Below are 27,073 nucleotides of genomic sequence, written 5' to 3'. Positions count from 1 at the left end.
TTCCTACTGAAATTCACTGTAATGAAGAAGAAAGAGTCACTTTGAATTTCCATCTGGCCTGTGGTCCAGCGGTGTCCATCTTTTTAGATGGGCACAAAAGTTCTGTCAACAGTTTTGTGCACCTTTGAAAAGACGGATACAGCTCAACAGAGGCCAAACAGTCCAGAGTAACTCTGCTGCCGCATTATAGTGAATGGATCTGTCGGGGGTTTCATCAAAATCATGTATTTCGGAGATCTAAATGGAAAACCTAATGTAAATGCTCAGCAGAGAGCACAGGATAAATCGGAAGTGATCCATAGTGTCCTGTACCCTACATTGCCACCAAATAGCATTCAACTCATCCCTCAAAAAAACAAGTCGCTACTCAAGTCCGTCATCTGTTAACAAATATATAGGGGGTTTCCACATTACTACTAGCAAAAAGGCTATGGAAACGCACTATGGCTCCCCCCAAAAAGAAAACTAGGAAAATCTGTCCTCCTAAATCCAAATGTGTTCCACAATGTGCCTAAACCACAGTTAATGTCCATATGTTTGGCATTATTGTAGCGAGGAAGCCCACTTAATTTGCATAGTATGTGTCTCTAGAAGCACAGCTGGGCACAATGTATGGGCACTACAATGTACTGGACATGACAAGGGCTTAGTTGCAATTTTTAATTTTACATCATTCAATCCGTTTAACTCTATGGGTATTTTCCAGAGGCAAAATCATCAGTACACCCAAAGATGAACTCTCAGAGGGATGTAATATTGAAAATGTGGTCACATGAGGGGTTTTGTGCTGTTCTGACACACTTAGGGGCACTGCAAATGAAGTCCGTAAACTATTCTAGGAAAATCTGTGTTTCAAAAGTCAAGGCTTTACTTCCCTTCTAAGGCTTGCTGTGTGGCCAAACAGTACTGTACAGTCCCAATTGGAGTATTGCCATGTTCAGGAGAAATTGTGTAATCAATTGTGGGTTCTTTGTTACTTATTGCCCTTGTGAAAAGTGGAAATCTTGGGTTAAAAAATCTTTTTTAATATTTAATTATTTTTTATTCACCACCCAATTGAATAACATTTTGTGACACACCATTACTGCCAATATGCTCATTACACCCCCAGATCAATTAATTGAGGGGTGCAGTGTGTAAAATGGTGTCACTTGTCGAGAGTTTCTGCTGTTTTGGCATGTCAGGGGCTCTTCAAATCTGACATGATGTCCACAATCTATTTCAGCCAAAATGGCACTCCAAAATTCAAATAGAGCTCCATCCGAGTCCTGGTGTGCTCCGAAGAAGTAGTTTTCCACCACATATGGGGGGTATCTCTGTACTCAAGAGAAATTGCACAACAAATTGTACAGATATTTTCTCCTGTTACCGTTGTGAAAAAGAAGGATTCTGACTTAAAAATTTATTTTTTCATTTTCACTGCTCAACGTTTTAAAATTATGTGATGCACCTAGGTGTCCAGGGTGCTCACCAAATATGTAGATAAATTTCTTGAGGGGTCCAGTTTCCAAAATAGGGTGACTTATCAGAGGTTTCCACTGTTTAGGCACATCACGGGCTCTGCAAACACAACATAGTGTCTGCTATCGACTCCAGCCAATTTTGCGCTCTAAAATTAAAATGGCGCTCCTTCGCTTCAAAGCCCTTCTGTGCTCCCAAACAGTTGTTTTCCACTACATACAGTGCCTACAAGTAGTATTCAACCCCCTGCAGATTTAGCAGGTTTGATAAGATGCAAATAAGTTAGAGCCTGCAAACTTCAAACAAGAGCAGGATTTATTAACAGATGCATAAATCTTACAAACCAACAAGTTATGTTGCTCAGTTAAATTTTAATAAATTTTCAACATAAAAGTGTGGGTCAATTATTATTCAACCCCTAGGTTTAATATTTTGTGGAATAACCCTTGTTTGCAATTACAGCTAATAATCGTCTTTTATAAGACCTGATCAGGCCGGCACAGGTCTCTGGAGTTATCTTGGCCCACTCCTCCATGCAGATCTTCTCCAAGTTATCTAGGTTCTTTGGGTGTCTCATGTGGACTTTAATCTTGAGCTCCTTCCACAAGTTTTCAATTGGGTTAAGGTCAGGAGACTGACTAGGCCACTGCAACACCTTGATTTTTTCCCTCTTGAACCAAGCCTTGGTTTTCTTGGCTGTGTGCTTTGGGTCATTGTCTTGTTGGAAGATGAAATGATGACCCATCTTAAGATCCTTGATGGAGGAGCGAAGGTTCTTGGCCAAAATCTCCAGGTAGGCCGTGCTATCCATCTTCCCATGGATGCGGACCAGATGGCCAGGCCCCTTGGCTGAGAAACAGCCCCACAGCATGATGCTGCCACCACCATGCTTGACTGTAGGGATGGTATTCTTGGGGTCGTATGCAGTGCCATCCAGTCTCCAAACGTCACGTGTGTGGTTGGCACCAAAGGTCTCGATCTTGGTCTCATCAGACCAGAGAACCTTGAACCAGTCTGTCTCAGAGTCCTCCAAGTGATCATGAGCAAACTGTAGACGAGCCTTGACATGACGCTTTGAAAGTAAAGGTACCTTACGGGCTCATCTGGAACGGAGACCATTGCGGTGGAGTACGTTACTTATGGTATTGACTGAAACCAATGTCCCCACTGTCATGAGATCTTCCCGGAGCTCCTTCCTTGTTGTCCTTGGGTTAGCCTTGACTCTTCGGACAAGCCTGGCCTCAGCACGGGTGGAAACTTTCAAAGGCTGTCCAGGCCGTGGAAGGTTAACAGTAGTTCCATAAGCCTTCCACTTCCGGATGATGCTCCCAACAGTGGAGACAGGTAGGCCCAACTCCTTGGAAAGGGTTTTGTACCCCTTTCCAGCCTTGTGACCCTCCACGATCTTGTCTCTGATGGCCCTGGAATGCTCCTTTGTCTTTCCCATGTTGACCAAGTATGAGTGCTGTTCACAAGTTTGGGGAGGGTCTTAATTAGTCAGAAAAGGCTGGAAAAAGAGATAATTAATCCAAACATGTGAAGCTCATTGTTCTTTGTGCCTGAAATACTTCTTAATACTTAAGGGGAACCAAACAGAATTCTTGTGGTTTGAGGGGTTGAATAATAAATGACCCTCTAAATAAACTTTTCACAATTCTTTTTTGCTGCAGTGCATTTCACACTTCCAGGCTGATCTACAGTCCAAATGTCACAATGCCAAGTTAATTCCGAATGTGTAAACCTGCTAAATCTGCAGGGGGTTGAATACTACTTGTAGGCACTGTATATAGGTTGTAATATTTAGGAGGCTGGGAAAAGGAGTGCGCTCCCCCTACCATCTGATGGGTGCCCTGATGTCATTGCAAGGGCAGAATTGTAGCCATGATGACCTCCAGTTTTGCTTGCTTCGACTAGTCTGTTAGACCATTCTAAGAGGCTTCTGTCAGTGTAGGCCTGACCGGTATAATGTATTGCCATGGTGGTCATGGCAAAGCATTATACCAGCGATCAGAATAATGAAAGTTAAAGTCCTGTAGAAGGACTAAGGAAAAAAGTTAAAAAAAAGTTTTAAAAACTATTTTTTTTTTAAATCACAAAATAAAGGAAAAATGGAAAAAAATATTATACAAATAAATGTGTATATATGTAAAAACAAAATTAAACAAAAGTACATGTATTTGGTATCTCAGTGTCCAGAGCAACCCGACCAATAAAGCTGTCAGTCTAACCCCTTGAGTGAACACCGTAAAAAATAAATAAAAAATATGGCAAATAACTATGCTTTTTCATAAAACCGCTGAGCAGAAAGTGGAATTAAATGCAATCAGAAAGCCAAATGAAAATGAAAAATGTTATTGCTTAAAACACCATCTTGTCTCTCAAAAAACAAGCCACTAAATAGCTCCATAAGCAGAAAAATAAAATTTAGGGTGCTTTCACATTAGCGTTTTTTTGCCGGTCGGCAAAAAACCCCCGCAAACCGCATAAGACCGGATCCTGTGGATTTAATGTACAACGCATGCAACCGCAATTGTTATTTTACCAGATCCTTCTGCAGCAAGACAAAGAATTTATTGGCCGGCACTGGAGTTAGCTGATCGAGGGTCAGCTGAACTCCTAATCTCACAGCCCACACAAGCTGCGATGGATGCAGGTTAATAGCAGTCACTGCCTACTGCCAGTCACGTGTGACCGTGTGCGGGGTGTGTGGTCAGGAGTTCAGCTGAGTTCAGATCAGCTGACTTCAGTGTCGGCCAATTACTTGTTCTGTGTCCCGCTGCATCCATCGCAGTGTGTGCGGGCCGTGAGGTCAGCTGAGTTCGGCCAACACTGGAGTCAGCTGATGTGAACTCAGCTGAACTCCTAGCCAGCAGAACAAGTAATCACATCATTTGACTCCCGTGTCGGCCGATTACTTGTTCTGTGTCCCGCTGCATCCATTGCAGAGTGTGCGGGCTGGAGTCAGCTGAGTTCAGATCAGCTGACTCCAGTGCCGGCCAAACTCAGCTGACCTCACAGCCCGCACAATCTGCGATGGATGCAGGGGGACACAGAACAAGTAATCGGCCGACACTGGAGTCACATGATCTGATACTTGTTCTGCTGGCTGTGTGGGCAGGAGTAGGAATGAGTGAGCAGTAAAATGCTCGGGTGCTCGATGGGCGATGCCCATGTCGATTTTTTTTTAAAATTCATTAAAAAATAAATAAAAAAAAACCCCAAACACATAACACTAACCTTAGGGTTAGGGGAAAAAAAAAATGCGTGGGCTTCCGCTGCATTTTCTATTGCTAAGGGTAACCAAAGCAGCTACAGGCTGCTAACACCCTCTGCTTGGTGTTACCTTCACTGCCAATGGAAAATTCAGGAAAGCCCTTTTTTTAATTTTTTTTTTTTGCCCAAAAACTAAAAAAAATAATGTGGGCTTCGCCCTATTTTTGAATGCTAGCCAGGTACAACAGACAGGTACGGGCTGCCCCCAACCCCCTGCTGCTTATTTGTACCCGGCTGGGAACCAAAAATATAGGGAAGCCCTTTTTTTAAACATTTCAGGAATTTCATGAAATAATTAAAAAAAAAACGACATGGGCTTCATCCACTTTTTCTGTCCAGCCAGGTACCACTAGGCAGCTTGGGGATTGGAATCCGCAGCGCAGGGTGGCACAAGCTTTATGACCCCATGCTGCGAATTGCAGTTTACAGCCGCCCCAGAAAATGGCGCTTTCATAGAAGCGCCATCTTCTGGCGCTGTATCCAACTCTTTCAACGGCACTGGTGCCGGGTGGCATGCTGGGTAATAAGGGGTTAATACCAGCTTTGTTTTATCAGCTGGTATAAAGACCGAGATTGTTAATGTCAGGCCACATTTGACCCGGCCATTAAGAATCTCCAAGAAAGAGTTAAAAAAAGGACATCACTCACAGAAAAAATACTTTATTAGAAATAATTACACAGACACACTTAGGGACTCCATCTTTATTACTCCCTCACCTCTCCACGATCCTGGTCTTCTTTCTTCTGTCTTCTTCAACCGATGGAGCTCTGCTATATCACAAAGCACGGGGAGGCTCAGTACAGAAAACTGGATCCTGCCTATCAGAAGTGGTGACTTCCGGTAGAGCAGGATCTGGCGCTCATTGAACTACATTGCAGGTACCACTGCAATGTATCGGATCCAGTGAGGTGTGGTATTTTGACCGAAGTAGAAATCACAACAAGTATCGTTTTTGAAACACGGTAAAATACCGCAAATCAGCGGATACAGTGTGTGCCGTACGCAACTGCATGTGACCGCATATTGCCGTGATTCCATTGCAAATGCATTGAACTGACAACACATTTGTAAAAGATTCGGTCACATGTGGTTTGCGGTTTTTTGCTGACCAGCAAAAAAACGCTGATGTGAAAGCACTAGTGATGAGCGAGTACTAAAAAGCTCGGGTGCTCGAAGCTCGGGCCGAGCCTCCCAAGATACTCGTGTACTCGGCCCGAGCAACGAGCCCAATGTTATCCTATGGGAGACCCGAGTATTTTTGTGAAATGACCCCCCGGCAGCATGGAGAAACCCTAAAAATGGCACAAAAGTCTCAGAAGAGTGCTCAAATGACATGGCAACAGCATGGGGAAGACCCCTTGAAGCATTTATCACTGAAAAGTCACAGCTGTGAACAATTTTGTCCGCGTTTTACGCCATTTTTACGGACTCACCAGAAAACCTTCCAAAATGACCCCAAAATGATTTTTCATGGCGGAAATGTTAAGGGCACATACCCAATAGTGAGATAGAGCTGGTGTATGTTACTTTTTGAGATTAATACATGAAAGATTTTACGTGAAAACATTGTGTGGCACTCCGATGTCCCTGAGAAGAGACGTACATGAAGGCCTCTTGAGTCTAATGTGCCCATTTTGAGGAACTGAGTCTTTGTAGTATTTGCCTTTGCCAGGGCAGTCCAAAATTGTGAGGTTCACCAATGCCCCTGCATACAGACGTGCATGAGGGCCTCAAAACATTAAGTGTCCATTGTCAGGAAGTGGGTGTATTATAGTATAGCCCTTAGGCAGGGCAGCCAAAAATTGGGAGGCTCCACATTGTCCCTGGATAGAGACGTGCATGATGGCCTGTAAACCTGAAGTGCCCATTGTAAGGAAGTGGGTCTATTGTAGTATAGCCCTTAGGCAGGGCAGCCAAAAATTGGGAGGCTCCACGTTGTCCCTGGATAGAGACGTGCATGAGGGCCTGTAAACCTGAAGTGCCCATTGTAAGGAAGTGGGTGTATTATAGTATAGCCCTTAGGCAGGGCAGCCAAAAATTGGGAGGCTCCACATTGTCCCTGGATAGAGACGTGCATGATGGCCTGTAAACCTGAAGTGCCCATTGGAAGGAAGTGGGTCTATTGTAGTATAGCCCTTAGGCAGGGCAGCCAAAAATTGGGAGGCTCCACGTTGTCCCTGGATAGAGACGTGCATGAGGGCCTGTAAACCTGAAGTGCCCATTGTAAGGAAGTGGGTCTATTGTAGTATAGCCCTTAGGCAGGGCAGCCAAAAATTGGGAGGCTCCACGTTGTCCCTGGATAGAGACGTGCATGAGGGCCTGTAAACCTGAAGTGCCCATTGTAAGGAAGTGGGTCTATTGTAGTATAGCCCTTAGGCAGGGCAGCCAAAAATTGGGAGGCTCCACGTTGTCCCTGGATAGAGACGGGTATGAGGGCCTGTAAACCTGAAGTGCCCATTGTTAGGTAGTGGGTCTATTGTAGTATAGCCCTTAGGCAGGGCAGCCAAAAATTGGGAGGCTCCACGTTGTCCCTGGATAGAGACGTGCATGAGGGCCTGTAAACCTGAAGTGCCCATTGTAAGGAAGTGGGTGTATTATAGTATAGCCCTTAGGCAGGGCAGCCAAAAATTGGGAGGCTCCACATTGTCCCTGGATAGAGACGTGCATGATGGCCTGTAAACCTGAAGTGCCCATTGTAAGGAAGTGGGTCTATTGTAGTATAGCCCTTAGGCAGGGCAGCCAAAAATTGGGAGGCTCCACGTTGTCCCTGGATAGAGACGTGCATGAGGGCCTGTAAACCTGAAGTGCCCATTGTAAGGAAGTGGGTGTATTATAGTATAGCCCTTAGGCAGGGCAGCCAAAAATTGGGAGGCTCCACATTGTCCCTGGATAGAGACGTGCATGATGGCCTGTAAACCTGAAGTGCCCATTGTAAGGAAGTGGGTCTATTGTAGTATAGCCCTTAGGCAGGGCAGCCAAAAATTGGGAGGCTCCACGTTGTCCCTGGATAGAGACCTGTTAGGTTCTTAGTGCCTCCGTGCTTGCATTTAAAAACCGCACGTGTGTGCCTGTTGGTGGCAGCTTTCCGCTGCATTTGTGTGAGTTTTGCAAAAACTTGGATATAACGCACAAGTCTAGTGAATACACGTCAGCACAGCATTGCAAAATGCGCAAGGGCGTTGTCAACGAACAAGGAAGTGGACGTGATGGTGGTGCAGGCAGAGACCGAGGTTGTGTGCAAGCTCTAATTTCGCCACAACAAAGGGCCACATCTAGTCGCTCGCACGTCCTGTCCCAAATTCTTGGGGACCGCAGCAGTACACCGCTCTTGAACCAAGACCAGTGTCAACAGGTTGTTAGTTGGATAGCGGATAATGCTTCCAGTCAGATTGGCACCACCACAAACACTCTGTCTTCCACACGGTCAAGTGTCAGTAGCCGTGATACTGCACCGCACATTTCAGAACCTGATCCTCCTTCCTACCACCAGGCCGAGTACACGTCCACGCTCCACGGACATTACTGATCCCACACTTGGACACTCGGAAGAGCTGTTCGTTCACGTTTCCATTCACAAATTCTGGCCTCTCGCCAGCTCCTGTTGAAGTGGGCCATGACGAGATTGTATGTACAGATGCCCAAATATTTGAGCAGCCACGTTCTCACGAAGTTGGCAACGTGTCTCAACAAGGGGTGGACGATGATGAGACACAATTGTCAGGAAGTCAGGAGGAGGAGCAGGGTGCGGAAGAGGAAGACGACGTGGTGGATGATCCAGTAACTGACCCAACCTGGCAGGAGGATATGCAGAGTGAGGACAGCAGTGCACAGGGGGAGGGAGGCGTAGCATCACAACAGGCAGTAAGAAGCAGAGTGGTGGCCCCAGGCAGACGTCAGGCAACTGTTCCCCGGAACAACACGACACAAGGTGCCTGTACAAATGTTAGGTCTTCCCGAGTCTGGCTGTAATACTATTGTATGTATTGAGGATTTCGATTGCGTTAGGGCAATGACAACCAGAGACGAGTTCTTGGTGCAAGAAGTTTATAATATGCAACCAGCAAATATGTACATAAACGGAACAAAAACACAGTAGAACATAAATACAGGAAATACCTTCCAGGGACGGAGCAAAAGGGAATTCCCGGGACCGCGCACCGGACTCCCCCAGGGAGACCACCAAGAGCGAACCCCTATACAGGGACTGTCTGGCAATCACCCCAGAAGCCCTAAATGCGCAGCAGCCGGGACACAAAAGGGCAATAGGTAAGTCCAAAAATGTCCGTACGTGATGTGAGTCCAGAGTGGTATTAAACGGAAGGAACCGGGCAGAAGTGCCGACCAAAGACGGCAAACGGAGTCCGGGCACAGCTAGATGATACCAGATGAAGTCCAGAGTCGGTGTCGGTTGTTTTCCAAGAGGATCCGAATAACAATCAGGAACCAAAAGCAGCAGGGCAGGAGCACACAGGAAGCAGTATACTCAGGCACTGGACTAAGCTTTAGGGGCGGCTTTTAAACAGATGGACAGGAAGTAGGGCAACAGAACAGAAAACTCCATGTTAACAAAGGGCAAGCTCTTTCAAAAGAAAACTGGAAAACCCGGAACTCTGACACTGGCAGTTTTTTAAGTTGGCTCCAGATGATTCTAAAAAGGCCATTTGCAACACCTGCCATGCCAGCATCAGCAGGGGTACCAAAACTAGCAGCCTGACCACCACCAGCATGATCAGGCACATGTCAGCCAAGCACCCGACTTTGTGGGAAGTACAACAGAGTCGAGGAGCAGTGCTTGCTGATGTCACTGCTACGTCTTCGCTGGTTGTGCATGCGAGCCAATCCCCTGTCCATGCTGCCTGCGAACAAGCCTCCTCCACTCCTGCACCTGCAGTTGCCTACGCAGAAAGAACACCATCATCAAGCACGTCCTTGTCCCAGCGCAACGTTCAGTTATCCATTCAGCAAACCTTTGAACGCAGGCGCAAATACACTGCCAACACCCCACATGCCACAGTTCTAAATGCTAACATTTCGCGACTGCTTGCGCTGGAAATGTTGCCTTTTAGGCTGGTTGAGACAGAAGCATTCCGCGACCTGATGGTGGCAGCTGTCCCACGTTACTCGGTCCACAGCCGCCACTATTTCTCCCGGTGTGCCGTCCCCGCATTGCATAACCACGTGTCACAAAACATCACACGTGCCCTGAACAACGCTGTTTCAGCCAAAGTCCACCTAACCACAGACACGTGGACAAGTGCATGTGGGCAAGGCCGCTACATCTCGTTGACGTCACACTGGGTTAATATTGTGCAAGCTGGGACCCAGTCTGAGCGAGGGACGGAACACGTCCTTCACACACCAAGTTTTGCAGGCCCTACCTCAGTCAGGGTTTCACACACACTCTACAGCTCCGGAATGTCATGCTCCTCAGCCTCCTCCTCCTCCTGCGCATCCTGATCCACTTTACCCTCCACACCAGTCCCAAGCTGGAAGTGTCGCGGGCGGAGGAGGGGACGGTGCGCTCTCCCACTGCTCGGGTCCGGCTGACGCTGCTCTATGGCTGCTGCTGCTCGTTGGCTCGAGCGATGGCCGGATCCCGGGGACTCGAGCGGCGCTACTCGCCCGTGAGTGAAAAAGGGTGGTTTGGGTTTTGGGGATATTGTCCGTGACGCCACCCACGGTTGTGGTGATTGTGTGGACACCACCGCTGCTCTGGACGGGGATCCCGGGAGCCTGTGACAGGGAGCAGCTTTGTTGTTATTTCTCCCCTCCGTGGGTAGGGGGGTTGGTTGTCCCGGGGCCTGGTGATGGGGTAGACATGGATGACAGGCGGGTTGCGGGGCCTGATGAGGTGCAGGGTCGCAGGGGCAGCGCTGTGCCGCACGGCACGGAGGTACTCACTCAGCCCAATGATGATGACACAGTTCACGGTTAAACAAGTGGCTGGATGGACGGGTCACTCGGACGGCTGCGGTTGTTCCTCCCTGCAGGTTAGTGATGACTGTCTCTCCCTGCACCTAAGTTAAGTGTTGGTAGTGATGGTTTCCCAACGGTAACCCGCTCCCCGACCTGGATATGGGCCGGAGGAGCCCCTTTTGCCCACAGGCGCTGGCCCTGGGAGACGTTTGCCCTTGGCGGTGGCTGTGTCTCCCCTTCACGGTTGTACGGTTGCCTTCTATCTGGACTTGGCTGTTTGGAAACCCTGAGGTTCCCTTCACTAACGGATTTGGCAAATTCACGGCGACACCAAGCCTTGCCGGGATCCGAAAGTCCTCTGCCAATGGTGCTGGCTTCTCTTTGTATACCGGTCCGGTACGGCCGGGTCACCACCCGTCCACGGTCCTTACGGCAGACTCCAATCGGCCTCCACTGCAGACGGTCACCACATCCTGCCAAGCTTGCTGTCCTGTCCGGGCCACACACCCGGACCAACTTCAGGCTCTTTGCTGTCACTTTTCTCCTCTCTACTACTTTCCTCCTTCCACTTCCTTAGCTTAACTCTCACTGCCTGTGTTTTCCCTCCTCCTCGGTGGGTGGAGACCAACCGCCTGGCTCCACACCCTGGTGTGGACAACAGCCCCTGGGGAAGGCAACAAGGATTTTGTGTTTTGACTATGATATGCCTGCAGGGAGTGTGGGGTGTTTAAGTGTTGTGCTCTGTGGCCCCTGGCTTGTCCAGGGCGACACAGAAGCACTGCAGCACTGCCTCGGCGAAGCGGCAACAGGCAGTGCTGAAGCTAATCTGCATAGGTGACAAACCCCACAATGCAGAAGAGGTGTGGACAGCTCTGAAACAGCAGGCAGATCACTGGCTCACAACTCTGAACCTAAAGCCAGGAAAGGTCGTGTGTGACAATGGCCGGAACCTGGTGGCGGCTTTGAGGCGAGGCCAGCTGACACATGTTCCATGCGTGGCCCATGTGCTCAACCTCGTGGTTCAGCGGTTTCTAAAGTCATACTCAGAGCTGTCTGATCTGCTGGTAAAAGTTCGCCGCCTGTCTGCACATTTTCGAAAGTCACCTACTGCTTCAGCCGGCCTTGCCGGCTTAAGACGCCGTTTGCATCTTCCGGCACACAGACTGGTGTGTGATGTCCCCACGCGTTGGAATTCAACTCTGCACAAGTTGGTCAGGATATGTGAGCAGAAGAGGGCAGTTGTTGAGTACCTGCATCACCTAAGCCGTCGGGAAATGGGTCAAACTCCACACATAACACCTGAGGAGTGGAGATGGATGTCCGACCTATGCACCATCCGCCAAAACTTTGAGGACTCCACCAAGATGGTGAGCGGCGATGACGACATTATTAGCGTCACCATACCGCTTCTCTGCCTTCTAAAATGGTCTCTGCTCAAAAAACAACCATGATGCATTGCAGGCGGAGCGCGATGAGTTTGAGCAAGAAACAGTAGTGGGTGTGGGTGATGATAACACACAGCCCAGCCTCGTCTCATCACAACGTGCAGTGGAGGACTATGACGAGGAGGAGGATGAAGACATGGAGCAACTCTCTGGCCAAATTGAGGATATGACATGCAGTCATATCCTCGGTTCAGCGTGGCTGGCCAGAGGACAGGGTAGATGATGAGGAGGAGGAGGAGGAGGACAGCATGTTCAGTCATCGTGTTGGTCAGGATACTGAAGTGATGGCTGTTAAGAGTCTGGCACACATGGCTGACTTTATGGTAAGCTGCCTGTCTCGTGACCCTCGCGTTAAGAACATCTTGGCCGACAATCATTACTGGTTGGTAACACTGTTAGACCCACGCTAAAAGGAGAACTTTATGTCTCTTATTCCCGAGGCGGAGAGGTCAGGCAAAATGCAGCAGTTCCAGAAGGCCATAGTCACGGAAGTAGGCAAAGCATTCCCCTCACAAAACGCTAGCGGCATAGGTCATGAATCAGTGGACAACCGAGGCGTACAGCCGAGAGAGGCACAAGTCCAATCCGCCAGAGGTAGGAGAACAGTCTTTAAGATGTGGGACAGTTTTCTCAGCCCCTCACGTACCACAGCCCCTGAGGTGCGGGGTAGTGCCACAAGAAATCCTAAGTTTGCCCAGATGCTGAAGGAGTACCTTGCAGATCGAACAACTGTGCTCCGACATTCCTCTGTGCCTTACAATTATTGGGTATCCAAGCTGGACACGTGGCATGAATTGGCTCTCTACGCCTTGGAAGTCCTGGCCTGCCCTGCTGCTAGCGTTTTGTCAGAGCGTGTTTTTAGTGCCGCAGGTGGAATCATTACAGATAAACGCACCCGCCTGTCAACTGAAAATGCTGACAGGCTGACTCTGATCAAGATGAACAAGGGTTGGATTGGGCCAGACTTCACCACACCACCAGCAAATGAGAGCGGAATTTAAAGTTTGCCATGTACCTCCACTCACCCATGGGTACACACTTCTGGACTTTGGATAATCGCTGGACTGCTCCTCCTTCTCCTCATGCGCCACCATGATGATGACCGTTACAAATTGCAATACTTAGGCCTTTGTTTCAGGTATACCCCCAGTGGTAAATTTTTTCGCCCATTCTTTGCAGAATGGACATTACAACGACAGGAGACCCGCTCCTTTGCAATGGGAACAATGTTTTGAGGCCGTCATGCACGTCTCTACCCAGGGACAACGTGGAGCCTCCCAATTTTTGGCTGCCCTGCCTAAGGGCTATACTACAATAGACCCACTTCCTTCCAATGGGCACTTCAGGTTTACAGGCCCTCATGCACGTCTCTACCCAGGGACAACGTGGAGCCTCCCAATTTTTGGCTGCCCTGCCTAAGGGCTATACTACAATAGACCCACTTCCTTCCAATGGGCACTTCAGGTTTACAGGCCCTCATGCACGTCTCTATCCAGGGACAACGTGGAGCCTCCCAATTTTTGGCTGCCCTGCCTAAGGGCTATACTACAATAGACCCACTTCCTTACAATGGGCCTTCATGTTTACAGGCCATCATGCACGTCTCTATCCAGGGACAATATGGAGCCTGACGCTGCCACCGACTGCCACACACATGCTGTTTTTAAATGCAAGCACGGACGCAATAAGAACCTAACTGGTTTTTAGGAGCGACAATTACTGAGAAGTCTGACACTATCAGACACTGCTGACTGACGTGTATTATACACTAGACTTGTGCGTTATATAATAGTTTGTGCAAAACGCGCACCTGTACCCTGCCACCGACTGCCACACACGTGCTGTTTTTAAATGCAAGCACGGACGCAATAAGAACCTAACTGGTTTTTAGGAGCGACGATTACTGAGAAGTCTGACACTATCAGACACTGCTGACTGACGTGTATTATACACTAGACTTGTGCGTTATATAATAGTTTGTGCAAAACGCGCACCTGTACCCTGCCACCGACTGCCACACACGTGCTGTTTTTAAATGCAAGCACGGACGCAATAAGAACCTAACTGGTTTTTAGGAGCGACAATTACTGAGAAGTCTGACACTATCAGACACTGCTGACTGACGTGTATTATACACTAGACTTGTGCGTTATATAATAGTTTGTGCAAAACGCGCACCTGTACCCTGCCACCGACTGCCACACACATGCTGTTTTTAAATGCAAGCACGGACGCAATAAGAACCTAACTGGTTTTTAGGAGCGACAATTACTGAGAAGTCTGACACTATCAGACACTGCTAACTGACGTGTATTATACACTAGACTTGTGCGTTATATAATAGTTTGTGCAAAACGCGCACCTGTACCCTGCCACCGACTGCCACACACGTGCTGTTGTTAAATGCAAGCACGGACGCAATAAGAACCTAACTGGTTTTTAGGAGCGACAATTACTGAGAAGTCTGACACTTTCAGACACTGCTGACTGACGTGTATTATTATACACTAGACTTGTGCGTTATATAATAGTTTGTGCAAAACGCGCACCTGTACCCTGCCACCGACTGCCACACACGTGCTGTTTTTAAATGCAAGCACGGACGCAATAAGAACCTAACTGGTTTTTAGGAGCGACAATTACTGAGAAGTCTGACACTATCAGACACTGCTGACTGACGTGTATTATACACTAGACTTGTGCGTTATATAATAGTTTGTGCAAAACGCGCACCTGTACCCTGCCACCGACTGCCACACACGTGCTGTTTTTAAATGCAAGCACGGACGCAATAAGAACCTAACTGGTTTTTAGGAGCGACAATTACTGAGAAGTCTGACACTATCAGACACTGCTGACTGACGTGTATTATACACTAGACTTGTGCGTTATATAATAGTTTGTGCAAAACGCGCACCTGTACGCTGCCACTGACTGCCACACACGTGCTGTTTTTAAATGCAAGCACGGACGCAATAAGAACCTAACTGGTTTTTAGGAGCGACAATTACTGAGAAGTCTGACACTATCAGACACTGCTGACTGACGTGTATTATTATACACTAGACTTGTGCGTTATATAATAGTTTGTGCAAAACGCGCACCTGTACGCTGCCACTGACTGCCACACACGTGCTGTTTTTAAATGCAAGCACGGACGCAATAAGAACCTAACTGGTTTTTAGGAGCGACAATTACTGAGAAGTCTGACACTATCTGGACTGTTTTACACTGTGTACACCAGCCCCAGATATGATGAAGGCTGGTATACGGTCACCACTACCCTGCCTGCCTGCCTGTATACTGCTACAATAGTCCTGACAAGGACTCTTCTGGTCACTAGCCTGTATTCCGACCTGGCTATACCCTGCCTGTATATAGCAACAATAGTCCTGAGAAGGACTCTGCTACTGTACTCCGACCTGGCTATACCCTGCCTGCCTGTATACAACTAGAATAGTCCTGAGAAGGACTTCTGGTCACACTGTTTGCAGCCCTGCTCCGGAACTAACTATAAAGGGCCGCAAAGCTTTCCCTGAATCAGCGACACTCTCCCTGCACTGACTGTCTGGATAGTTGTGAGCAGAGCACAGCGCGCCGGCCGATATAAAGGCTCGGTCACGCTGTGCAGGCCGGCCAATCACTGCAATTCCACAACTAACAGGGCTGTGGCATTGCAGTGGTCTGCCAGCCAATCCCTGCATGAGGGCTGGCTCTCAAAAGAGCGCCAACATGCAGAAATGAAGACCACGAGTACAGCACGAGTATCGCGAGATTACTCGGTCCCCGCCGAGCAGCCCGAGTACAGCGATACTCGTGCGAGTACCGAGTAGTGACAAGCATGCTCGCTCATCACTAGAAAGCACCATTATACAGTTAGGTCCAGAAATATTTGGACAGTGACACAATTTTCGCGAGTTGGGCTCTGCATGCCACCACATTGGATTTGAAATGAAACCTCTACAACAGAATTCAAGTGCAGATTGTAACGTTTAATTTGAAAGTTTGAACAAAAATATCTGATAGAAATTGTTGGAATTGTACACATTTCTTTACAAACACTCCACATTTTAGGAGGTCAAAAGTAATTGGACAAATAAACCAAACCCAAACAAAATATTTTTATTTTCAATATTTTGTTGCGAATCCTTTGGAGGCAATCACTGCCTTAAGTCTGGAACCCATGGACATCACCAAACGCTGGGTTTCCTCCTTCTTAATGCTTTGCCAGGCCTTTACAGCTGCAGCCTTCAGGTCTTGCTTGTTTGTGGGTCTTTCCGTCTTAAGTCTGGATTTGAGCAAGTGAAATGCATGCTCAATTGGGTTAAGATCTGGTGATTGACTTGGCCATTGCAGAATGTTCCACTTTTTTGCACTCATGAACTCCTGGGTAGCTTTGGCTGTATGCTTGGGGTCATTGTCCATCTGTACTATGAAGCGCCGTCCGATCAACTTTGCGGCATTTGGCTGAATCTGGGCTGAAAGTATATCCCTGTACACTTCAGAATTCATCCAGCTACTCTTGTCTGCTGTTATGTCATCAATAAACACAAGTGACCCAGTGCCATTGAAAGCCATGCATGCCCATGCCATCACGTTGCCTCCACCATGTTTTACAGAGGATGTGGTGTGCCTTGGATCATGTGCCGTTCCCTTTCTTCTCCAATCGTTTTTCTTCCCATCATTCTGGTACAGGTTGATCTTTGTCTCATCTGTCCATAGAATACTTTTCCAGAACTGAGCTGGCTTCATGAGGTGTTTTTCAGCAAATTTAACTCTGGCCTGTCTATTTTTTGGAATTGATGAATGGTTTGCATCTAGATGTGAACCCTTTGTATTTACTTTCATGGAGTCTTCTCTTTACTGTTGACTTAGAGACAGATACACCTACTTCACTGAGAGTGTTCTGGACTTCAGTTGATGTTGTAAACGGGTTCTTCTTCACCAAAGAAAGTATGCGGCGATCATCCACCACTGTTGTCATCCGTGGACGCCCAGGTCTTTTTGAGTTCCCAAGCTCACCAGTCAATTCCTTTTTTCTCAGAATGTACCCGACTGTTGATTTTGCTACTCCAAGCATGTCTGCTATCTCTCTGATGGATTTTTTCTTTTTTTTCAGCCTCAGGATGTTCTGCTTCACCTCAATTGAGAGTTCCTTAGACCGCATGTTGTCTGGTCACAGCAACAGCTTCCAAATGCAAAACCACACACTTGTAATCAACCCCAGACCTTTTAACTACTTCATTGATTACAGGTTAACGAGGGAGACGCCTTCAGAGTTAATTGCAGCCCTTAGAGTCCCTTGTCCAATTACTTTTGGTCCCTTGAAAAAGAGGAGGCTATGCATTACAGAGCTATGATTCCTAAACCCTTTCTCTGATTTGGATGTGAAAACTCTCATATTGCAGCTGGGAGTGTGCACTTTCAGCCCATATTATATATATAAAATTGTATTTCTGAACATGTTTTTGTAAACAGCTAAAATAACAAAACTTGTGTCACTGTCCAAATATTTCTGGCCCTGACTGTAGTTCTCAGTATATAGGCATGCAAAAACAATTATTTTTTCTAGAAAATAGTTTTTATTGTGTAAAACATTAAATAATGATATTACCATGGTATCGCTGTAAACGTACTGACCTGACCCTCAAAACAATTTCTGAATTTCAGTTTTATGTTCATTCTCCCTACTAAAAATCAAAATATAATGTAATCAAAAAACATTCCTGAAATTGGTACCAATAAAAATGTGAACTTGTCCCTCAATAAACAAGCCTTCACAGAAATGCAGAAAAAATACAACTCTCAAGATATTGCAATGTCATTTTTTTTTATAAAAGAGTCATTTTTTTAGGTGTGATAGTAACCAAACCTAAAAAAAAAATATGTCTGGTAGGTTTTTCTGTAATCACACCAACCCGAAGAATAAAGTAGTTTAATCACTTACATTTAAAGAGGAACAGCGTAAAAAAAATAAATCAAACTAATTCTTTACCTGCTGTTGAAATTTTTATTCTGCCTCCTTATGATCACAGTAAGGTTCGGCTCACATTTATACCTTTGCATCAGGTTTTTTTTTGTAATTCTCTGAAATACTTGATCCAGACAGAACTCCCAGCGGAAGTTTCCTTATAATAGGGCAAATGTTGACACTGTAGACCCTGTCTGGCCTATGATCCACTGGTGCAGCTCTTATTAAGCATATACAAAAATGCAGATGGCCACACGTGTGTGCACCTCTTAAAGGCTGGACACTACTGAACAGAGACCAAACGAAGTCTAGAGTCACTGTCTGCCTCATTAGTGAATGGATCCATCAGTTGCTTCACCTGAATCATGTATTTAGATGGAAACTCTGATGTAAGAAGATGTTCTGGAAAAATACTTGAGTTCCCCATTGACTTCCATTATACTTGGTTCATGAGTCGTGCCCATCCGAGCATCCTACTACTTGTTACAGTTACCGAGCACCCAAGCATGGTAGTGCTCGCTCATCACAACATTCGATACATGTGAACTAATCTAAAATTTTTTTTACACCAAAATGCCACCAATAATAGCTAAAACTCAACCTACAAAAACTTGACCTCCACCATTAAACAGAAATTTAGGGGCTGTCCAAGTTACTGGTAGCATAAAGTTTCTGGAGAAGCGACATCTCTCCTACCAGAATAAATCTAGCGAATTCTGCACCCCTATGTCCAAATGCCCCACTTCCTTCTGAGCCCCATATGCCTAAACCACACTTAGCAGCCACATGTTTGATATTAATATAGGGTGGGGAGCTCACTTAAATTATAGGTACGTGGCTCCACAAGCATGAGCTGGGAACAATGTATTTGGCACTACAATGTTTCCAAAATGGGGCCACTTGTAGGAAGTTTCGATTGTTTATGCACATCAGGGTTAAGTTAAATTGTGCTCCTTTTCATTTCCGACCTACCGTGCACCCAAACAGTTGTTTTCCTTCCTATATAATGATATCGGTGTACTCGGAAGAAATTGCACAACATATAGTACAGTGCTTTTCCTCCTAGTACTCTTGTGAAAATAAAAAAATTGGGGCTAAAGTAACATTTTTGTGGGAAAAAGTAAAAGTTTTATTTTTTCCTTCCACATTGTTTTAATTCCTGTGAAGCACCTAAAAGGGTTCATAATCTTCCATAATGTGGTTTTGAACTCTTTTAGGGGTGCAATTTTTAAAATGATGTCACCTTTGGGGTTTTTTTGGTCACATGGGCCCCTCAAAGTGACTTCAAATGTGATGTGGTCTCTAAAAAAATAGTTTTGTAAACTTTTTGGGAAAAATGAAAAACTGCTGATAAACTTTTAACCTTTATAACTTCCTAACAATATAATGCTCATTTAAAGTAGACATGTGGCAAATGTTATTCATTGATGATTTTGTGTGATATACACTATGTAGATATCTGGTTTAAGGGCATAAAAATAAAAAGTTCAAATATTTCTATGTTTTCAAATTTGATGTAAATTTTTAGATATATTCATAAATAAATGCAAATCATATCAGCCAAAATTTACCACTAACATGAAGTAGAATGTGTTACGAAAAAACATTCTCAAAATGACTAAAAAATACTGAAGCATTCCAGAGTTATTACCTTATAAACTGACACTTGTCAGAATTGTAAATTTTGGCCTAGTCAGGAAGGTAAAGACAGGCTCAGGGGTGAAGGAGTTAAAATGTACTTTGTTCTTAGATCAACCCCTTTAAGGGGTGCTCAATGATTGTTTTATCACATACAGAGTCTTAGGTTTATTGTTCTGAACTTTATGCAGTTGATAATGTGACATAGCTAAAAGGTATACGTAGGGAGGATGAAGGGGCCAAGTCAGAGTTCAATGGAGATGTTATATTGTTACACAGCTAGTGGTGAAGGTGGATCTGGCAGCAGGGGAGGAATAATGCACAGCAGAAAGAAAATGGAAAGTGGGAAGACCCACCAGCGCAATCACATAAGTTAATGACATCCCAACACAAAAGGAAGGGCAGCAGTTTTTTTTATTGGGCAAACACAGAATGAACAACTTGTGAGAAAGGAAAATAAACACAAAGGCAGGTTTGTAAAATTGTAGAAAATTAATTTTATGGGATCTGTGCTTTTCAATACTATTTTTTTTTCAGAATATACAATACCTTTAAAGTGAATGTGTCAGCAGAATTTCACACCCCAAATGTTTATGTAAGACTTTCATAGACAATTTCAGAATTACATTTAAACTGCCAGTCCATTGCTCTATTAATGAGAAATCAGTGTTTCAACTATTATGTAAAAGAAGCTGAAGGGCTGTTTGTAGATCTGATGTTTCTGTCACTCCAGCTCTATTCCCTGCCCAGTGTTGTCTCCTTCTGCTTGACTGATGACTAATGTGTCATACAGCGTAGAGGCAGTCAGTCAAGCGGGAGGACGTGTTGGGTGGGGTATAGAGGTGGAATGACAGATCTACCAGAGCTCTTCAGCATCATGCGCAAATCAATTCAGCAACTGATCTTTGGACATATAAAGATGTTCCTAGACTTGTCTTTGAAAGAGCTACATGCACATATAAATAGTTATCAGTAGGATTTCATCCCTTCAAGATTCCCTTTAAAGCAGTGTTCCCCAACTCCAGTAATCAAGAGCCACCAATTGTGCATGTTTCCAGGATTCTCTTAATGTTGCACAGATGATGGAAATTTCACGTGGACAAGGCTAGTAAAATCCTGAAAACATGATCTGTTGGTGGCTCTTGAGGGCATGATTTTGGGAACACTGATTTAAAGAAAAGTATAAATTAAGAGAATAGGAAAACCATTATGCTGTATAATGCTTACAGAAAGTAAAAATTAAATATTAATCAAACCTCAAGGACAACAGTGTTTACCTGCTCAGGCCACAAAATCAAATGCACTAACAGGAAGCAGCAAAACCCCTTAACAAAGATAGAGGCAACACAGGTGCACAACACTTATGTAGCAACCACTCACAAACTGCCAATCCATGGAGGGTGTGATTGCTTAGTGTTAAAATTGCACACAAATAGCTCGTATAGTACGCCATTCATACATATAGGTGCACCGTGTCTGGCTTACAGCCTATTAGTGACGCCCTTACTATTTGATTAGGCGGGCTGCCCACCACTATATAAGTGCACCACACATGAACAGAGACCCCAGTTTACAAGGCCTTCAGTAATGGGTTTAGCTGCATCCTCTAAAAAATATATTATACGTGCAAAAAAATAAAATAAAATATATATGAGGTATTAGTTAATATTTTGGCTCGTCACCCAAACGTCAAGGGTCCTCATGTCTCACACGACATGTGGACCCATGACGTTTGGGTTGCGAGCTTGTGTATTTTGGCCAAAATATTAACGAACACCTCATATATATTTGATATATTTTTTTGCATGTATCATATATTTTTTACAGGATGCAGGTAAGCCCATTACTGTAGGCCTTGTAAACTAGGGTCTCCATTCCTGTGTGGTGGACTTAAGGGTACTTTACACGCTGCGATATCGGTACCGATATCGCTAGCGAGCGTACCCGCCCCTTTCGGTTGTGCGTTACGGGCAAATCGTTGCCCGTGGCGCACAACATCGCTTACACCCATCACATGGACTTACCTGCCCTGCGACGTCGCTCTGGACGGCGATCCGCCTCCTTTCTAGGGGGCCGGATTGTATGGCGTCACAGCGACATCACACGGCAGCCGTCCAACAGAAGCGGAGGGATGGAGATGAGCGGGACGTAACATCCCGCCCACCCCCTTCCTTCCTCATTGCCGGTGGAGGCAGGTAAGGAGATGTTCGTCGCTCCTGCGGTGTCACACATAGCGATGTGTGATGCCGCAGGAACGACGAACAACATCGCTACGTACGAGACAACAATTTTTGGTGTTTGGACGACCTCTCCAAAAACAACGATTTTTGTCTCTTTTGCGATCGTTTAAGGTCGCTCGTACGTGTTACACGCTGCAATGTCTCTAACGACGCCGGATGTGCGTCACAGTGACCCCGACGATAAATCGTTAGCGATATCGCAGCATGTAAAGCCCCCTTTATATAGTGCTGGGCAGCCCACCTAGTCTAATAGTAAGGGCGTCACTAATAGGCTGTAAGCCAGACACTGTTCACCCACATGTGTAAACGGCACCCTATACAAGCTATTTGTGTGTAATTTTAATACTAAGCAATCACCTCCTCCATGCATTGGCAGTGTGTGTGTGTGGATGCTCCATCAATGTTTTGCATCTGTTGCCTCCATCTTTATTAAGGGGTTTTGCTGCATCCTGTTAGTGCATTAGATTCTGTGGCCTGGGCAGGTAAGCACTTTTGCCTTTTTGTTGCTGTAAATTATTCTTTAATTTTTTGGGGGAAAATTGAATTCCTCTTTTTGTGGTTTAGCTTTTATATCATTAATCAAAAGTCCATTTTTTTTTATAGGTAATAATTTGTATAATTCTTTACCATTGTTTCCATCAGCCTCAGCAAATTGAGCAAGATTATCTCTTTGACCGGATCTCAGACACTTTTGTAGCTTTATTCTGCAGTATTCCACATGATGTCAAAGACATTTTCATCCAGGTAATATGTGTAATAATATTGTATATCACTTTCTTTTGTTTCTTTAATCGCTGTCAAGATTTGTCCTATCATATATTATAATTATTTATTAATTATATTTTATTCATTATATATCATATACATATTTTATTGTTGATCTTTACACTGATGTTGTGGTGCATGCAAGGTAATACAATCAAGATAGAGCCCATATAGATGCAGGATACCAGGGTTCTAATCCCCTCCTCCTTTTTTTATGTTTTTTTTTCTTTATAATTTTTGTATTTATTCTTTTATTACAACCTTGTTAGAACATATGAAATTTTAATTAATTAGATTATGTGAAAATCTTTATTGTAAAAAATGCTGTGTCATAGAGGCAGTTGCTTTGCCCGCCGTTTTTTTTTTAATTTCAGTAGGTAGTCTCTCTATTTGTGTCATATTTATATATACGTTGTGATAACACGCTCCGGGATCGCCTTTGCTGGGTTCAAAGGGCACGTATTCACCTCAGGCAGACAGCCGAATTCAAGGTGTAACTGACGCTTGGCCAGGTTTATTGCAGTGAAGCATAAACAAAAGGAAAAAAAACACTAACAAAATAAATCCTTGCCTGTCCGGCGCTAACTATACAGGATGATATCCTAACTACCAACTGGAGGGCTTCTCCCTTCCAGCTATACCATACAGACATCAAGCATTGCTCCAACTTACAAGTGTCTCCTACACAGACAGGCTTACTGTGTTGCCCAGATGGAGACCCTCCCCCAACTTCCCAGATTCCATTTACCTCCATCCTTCACCTCCCATTAATCCATTAGTAGCCAGGTGATCCTGACCAGGCTAAGTCACATAGGACCGATACCGGGGTGAGATATACCTGCCCTCATCCACTAATCCCACATGAGTCTCACATATCCCCCCCCTCTGCTCAGACCACTGCAGCTGAGCAACAGCACCCACAAAACAGTGCACATGAGACAGGGCGTCAGCATTCCCCATCTGCACCCCCGGGCGGTGCTCCACTGTAAAACGGTAGGCCTGAAGTGCAAGGAACCACCGGGTCACTCGGCCATTCCGTTCCCTATTCAAGTGCATCCACTTGAGAGGGGCATGGTCAGTGATCAGCCGGAACTTCCTTCCAATCAAGTAATATTTAAGGGACTCTAGAGCCCACTTAATGGCTAAGCATTCTTTTTCCACTATGGCATAGTTGCGTTCATGCTTATTAAGCTTCCGACTAAGATAAAGGACCGGATGTTCCTCTCCGTCCTTCAGTTGTGACAATACAGCCCCTATACCGGCATCAGAAGCGTCCGTTTGGACCACGAACTCGCTGCGGAAGTCAGGAGTCATTAGCACAGGTTGAGAGCAAAGAGCTAGTTTTAAGTTATGGAAGGCTTCTTCGGCTGCCGAGGTCCATTTGATCATGACAGAGTCTTTCCCTTTGGTAAGGTCCGTCAGGGGAACAGCGGTAGCCGCAAAATTGGGAATGAACCGTCGGTAGTAGCCGACTATTCCCAAAAAAGCTCTCACCTGCTTCTTGTTGACTGGTTGCGGCCAGTTCTGAATGGCTTGTATCTTGTCAATCTGGGGTTTAACAATTCCCCTCCCAATTACGTATCCCAAATACCGGGCTTCTTCCAGCCCGATATGACATTTCTTGGGGTTTGCTGTTAGACCCGCCTCCCGCAGGTCCTCAATCACGGCCTCTAGTTTCTGGAGGTGCGTCTCCCAGTCCAGGCTGTATATGACTATGTCATCCAAATACGCAGAAGCATACTGCCTATGGGGCCTCAGGACTCGGTCCATCAACCTTTGAAAGGTTGCCGGTGCCCCGTGTAGTCCAAACGGCATATACACATACTGGTATAAACCTTCCGGTGTAGAAAACGCAGTTTTCTCTTTAGCGGCCTCTGTTAGCGGGATCTGCCAATAGCCCTTCGTTAAGTCTAGGGTCGTGATATACCGGGCTTTTCCAAGCCGATCTATTAATTTATCGACCCTTGGCATAGGGTATGCATCAAATTTGGAGACCGCATTTAATCTCCTGAAGTCATTGCAGAATCTAATGGAGCCATCTGGTTTCGGTATTAACACAATCGGACTCGACCAGGCGCTATGCGATTCCTCGATTACACCTAACTCTAACATGGTCTTCACTTCTCGGGAGACAGCTTCCCGCCGAGCTTCCGGTATTCGGTAGGGCTTTACCTGAACTGTTACCCCATGCTCTGTTATGATGTCATGATGTCATGTTTAATGAGAGTGGTCTGCCCGGGCTTTTCCGAGAAAAACTCGTGATTGTTGATTACAAACTGCTTGATGTCCGTCTTTTGCCGCTCGGACAGAGTTTCCGCAGTCCCGACCTCCGGTATGGTCTGCTTGCAGACCGGAAGGGCCAGACCTGCTGACAGAGCAGGATGGTCCTTCCAGGGTTTTATCAGATTCACATGATAAATCTGTTCAGGCTTCCTATTACCAGCCTGGTACACTTTGTAGTTTACCTCACCCACCCGTTCCTTAATTTCAAAGGGGCCTTGCCACTTTGCCAGAAATTTGCTTTCTCCGTGGGGACCAGGATCAACACCCTATCTCCGGGTGCAAAAGTACGGATCTTGGCCCCCCTATCATAAATCCTTTTCTGTGCTCCTTGAGCCTGTATCATATGCTCTTTAACGATGGGCATCACAGCCACAATACGGTCCTGCATTTGGGTTACATGGTCTATTACGCTTTTGAACGGGGTGACCTGTCCCTCCCAGGTTTCTTTAGTGATATCTAACAGTCCTCGGGGACGTCGGGCGTACAGAAGCTCGAAAGGAGAAAACCCGGTGGAAGACTGGGGCACCTCCCGGATGGCAAAAAGCAAATACGGGAGTAAGTAGTCCCAGTTCTTCCCGTCCTTGTCTATCGCCTTACGGAGCATCTGTTTCAAAGTTTTGTTAAACCGTTCGACCAGTCCGTCCGTTTGAGGGTGATACACGGAGGTGCGTAACTGTGCTATTTGTAACAGCCTGCAGAGTTCTTTCATTACTTTAGACATAAAGGGGGTTCCTTGGTCTGTGAGTATTTGTTTTGGGACACCAACCCGACTAAACACATGGACCAGCTCCTTGGCAATGGTCTTGGTGGCCGTGTTACGCAAAGGGATGGCCTCGGGGTAACGAGTGGCATAATCCAAGATGACAAGGATGTGCTGGTGTCCTCGTGCAGACTTGGGGAGGGGTCCAACTAAATCCATCCCAATTCTCTCAAATGGGATCTCGATGATAGGCAGAGGTACTAAGGGGCTACAGAAACGGGGCCTAGGCGCAGAGATTTGGCAGTCGGGACAAGACTCGCAATAGGTGCGAATATCGTGATGCATGCCTGGCCAAACAAAACAGTGTAATATCCTTTCGGTAGTTTTCTGGACCCCCAGGTGTCCCCCCATCATGTGTTCGTGTGCCAGGTCCAGCACTCTCCGCCTGTAGGCTCTCGGCACAACCAATCGTTGTACTGTGTCATCCCCCTTCTTCTCTATCTGATAGAGAAAGTCATTCTCCAGTGCCATGTAGGGGTAAGACAGCCTAGTACCTGCATCCACCTGCACCCCGTTTATCATTTTAACATTTTTTTTAGCCTGAGAAAGGGTAGGATCTCTCATTTGCTCACTTTGGAAGTCATCTTTCTGGACTTCCGAATTCAGCCAAGAGGAAGGGGGACAGCCACCCGTGTCCGCCTCTGCCCCGGGTTCATCGGAATCACCCGCCAGAACTGAAAAGGGGAACTGGGGGTTGTTTTCAGCGGATTCCTCCTCTGAACCCTCTTGTGGGGCATCCTCTAGTGGCTCCGGGCCCACACAAGGTGTGGGAGAAGGATCATCCGTGCGGCTACCCTGGGGTACTAATTGGTTCTCCCACAACTGCCAGAAGTGGGGAAAATCCCTACCCAAAATGATATCATGCAATAATGCTGGTACTAGTCCCACCTTATGATGCACAGACCCATAGGGCGTAGTAATGCAGGAGACCGTTGTGAGGTACGAGCAGGTGTCTCCATGCACACATGTCACAGAAAATTTATCTGACGGTCCCATCGGGACTGCTACCAGACTGGCCTTTACCAGAGTCACCACACTTCCCGAGTCTAATAGTGCAACAACAGTATTGCCATCAATGGACACTTCACACAGGTGTTTTTTCATATCGCCTTGACATGCCGCAATACACACTACCCGTGCAACCATAGCCATGCGTTTTTCAAAGTCTGTGACATCGCACTGCATCGGTTCTGCAGTTACTGGCCAGTTTGCAGCAATGTGGCCCACCTCCTGGCAGCGGAAACACCTCACGGGCCATAGTTTGGCATCTTAGCCCTCACAGGGCCAGCAGTCCTGTTTTCCTCCTCCACTGCCTTAGGA

At 46.1% G+C, this 27,073-nt stretch overlaps 1 protein-coding gene across 1 annotated transcript in view; it reads left to right on the top strand.

The window, feature by feature from the left end:
- FAM227B (family with sequence similarity 227 member B) overlaps nt 1-27,073 on the top strand; it is a 756,766-nt gene that overhangs the window by 117,159 nt on the left and 612,534 nt on the right. Inside the window, exon 10 of the mRNA XM_075345811.1 lies at nt 22,588-22,689. Coding sequence (XP_075201926.1) covers nt 22,588-22,689 — 102 coding nt within the window. The remainder of the gene's footprint in view (nt 1-22,587; nt 22,690-27,073) is intronic.

Source organism: Anomaloglossus baeobatrachus, chromosome 4 (assembly GCF_048569485.1).
Source record: "Anomaloglossus baeobatrachus isolate aAnoBae1 chromosome 4, aAnoBae1.hap1, whole genome shotgun sequence".
In the NCBI taxonomy this organism is placed as follows: Eukaryota; Metazoa; Chordata; class Amphibia; order Anura; family Aromobatidae; genus Anomaloglossus; species Anomaloglossus baeobatrachus.
Note: the sequence above shows the minus strand (reverse complement) of the source record. Positions and strands in the feature narration are given on the sequence as shown.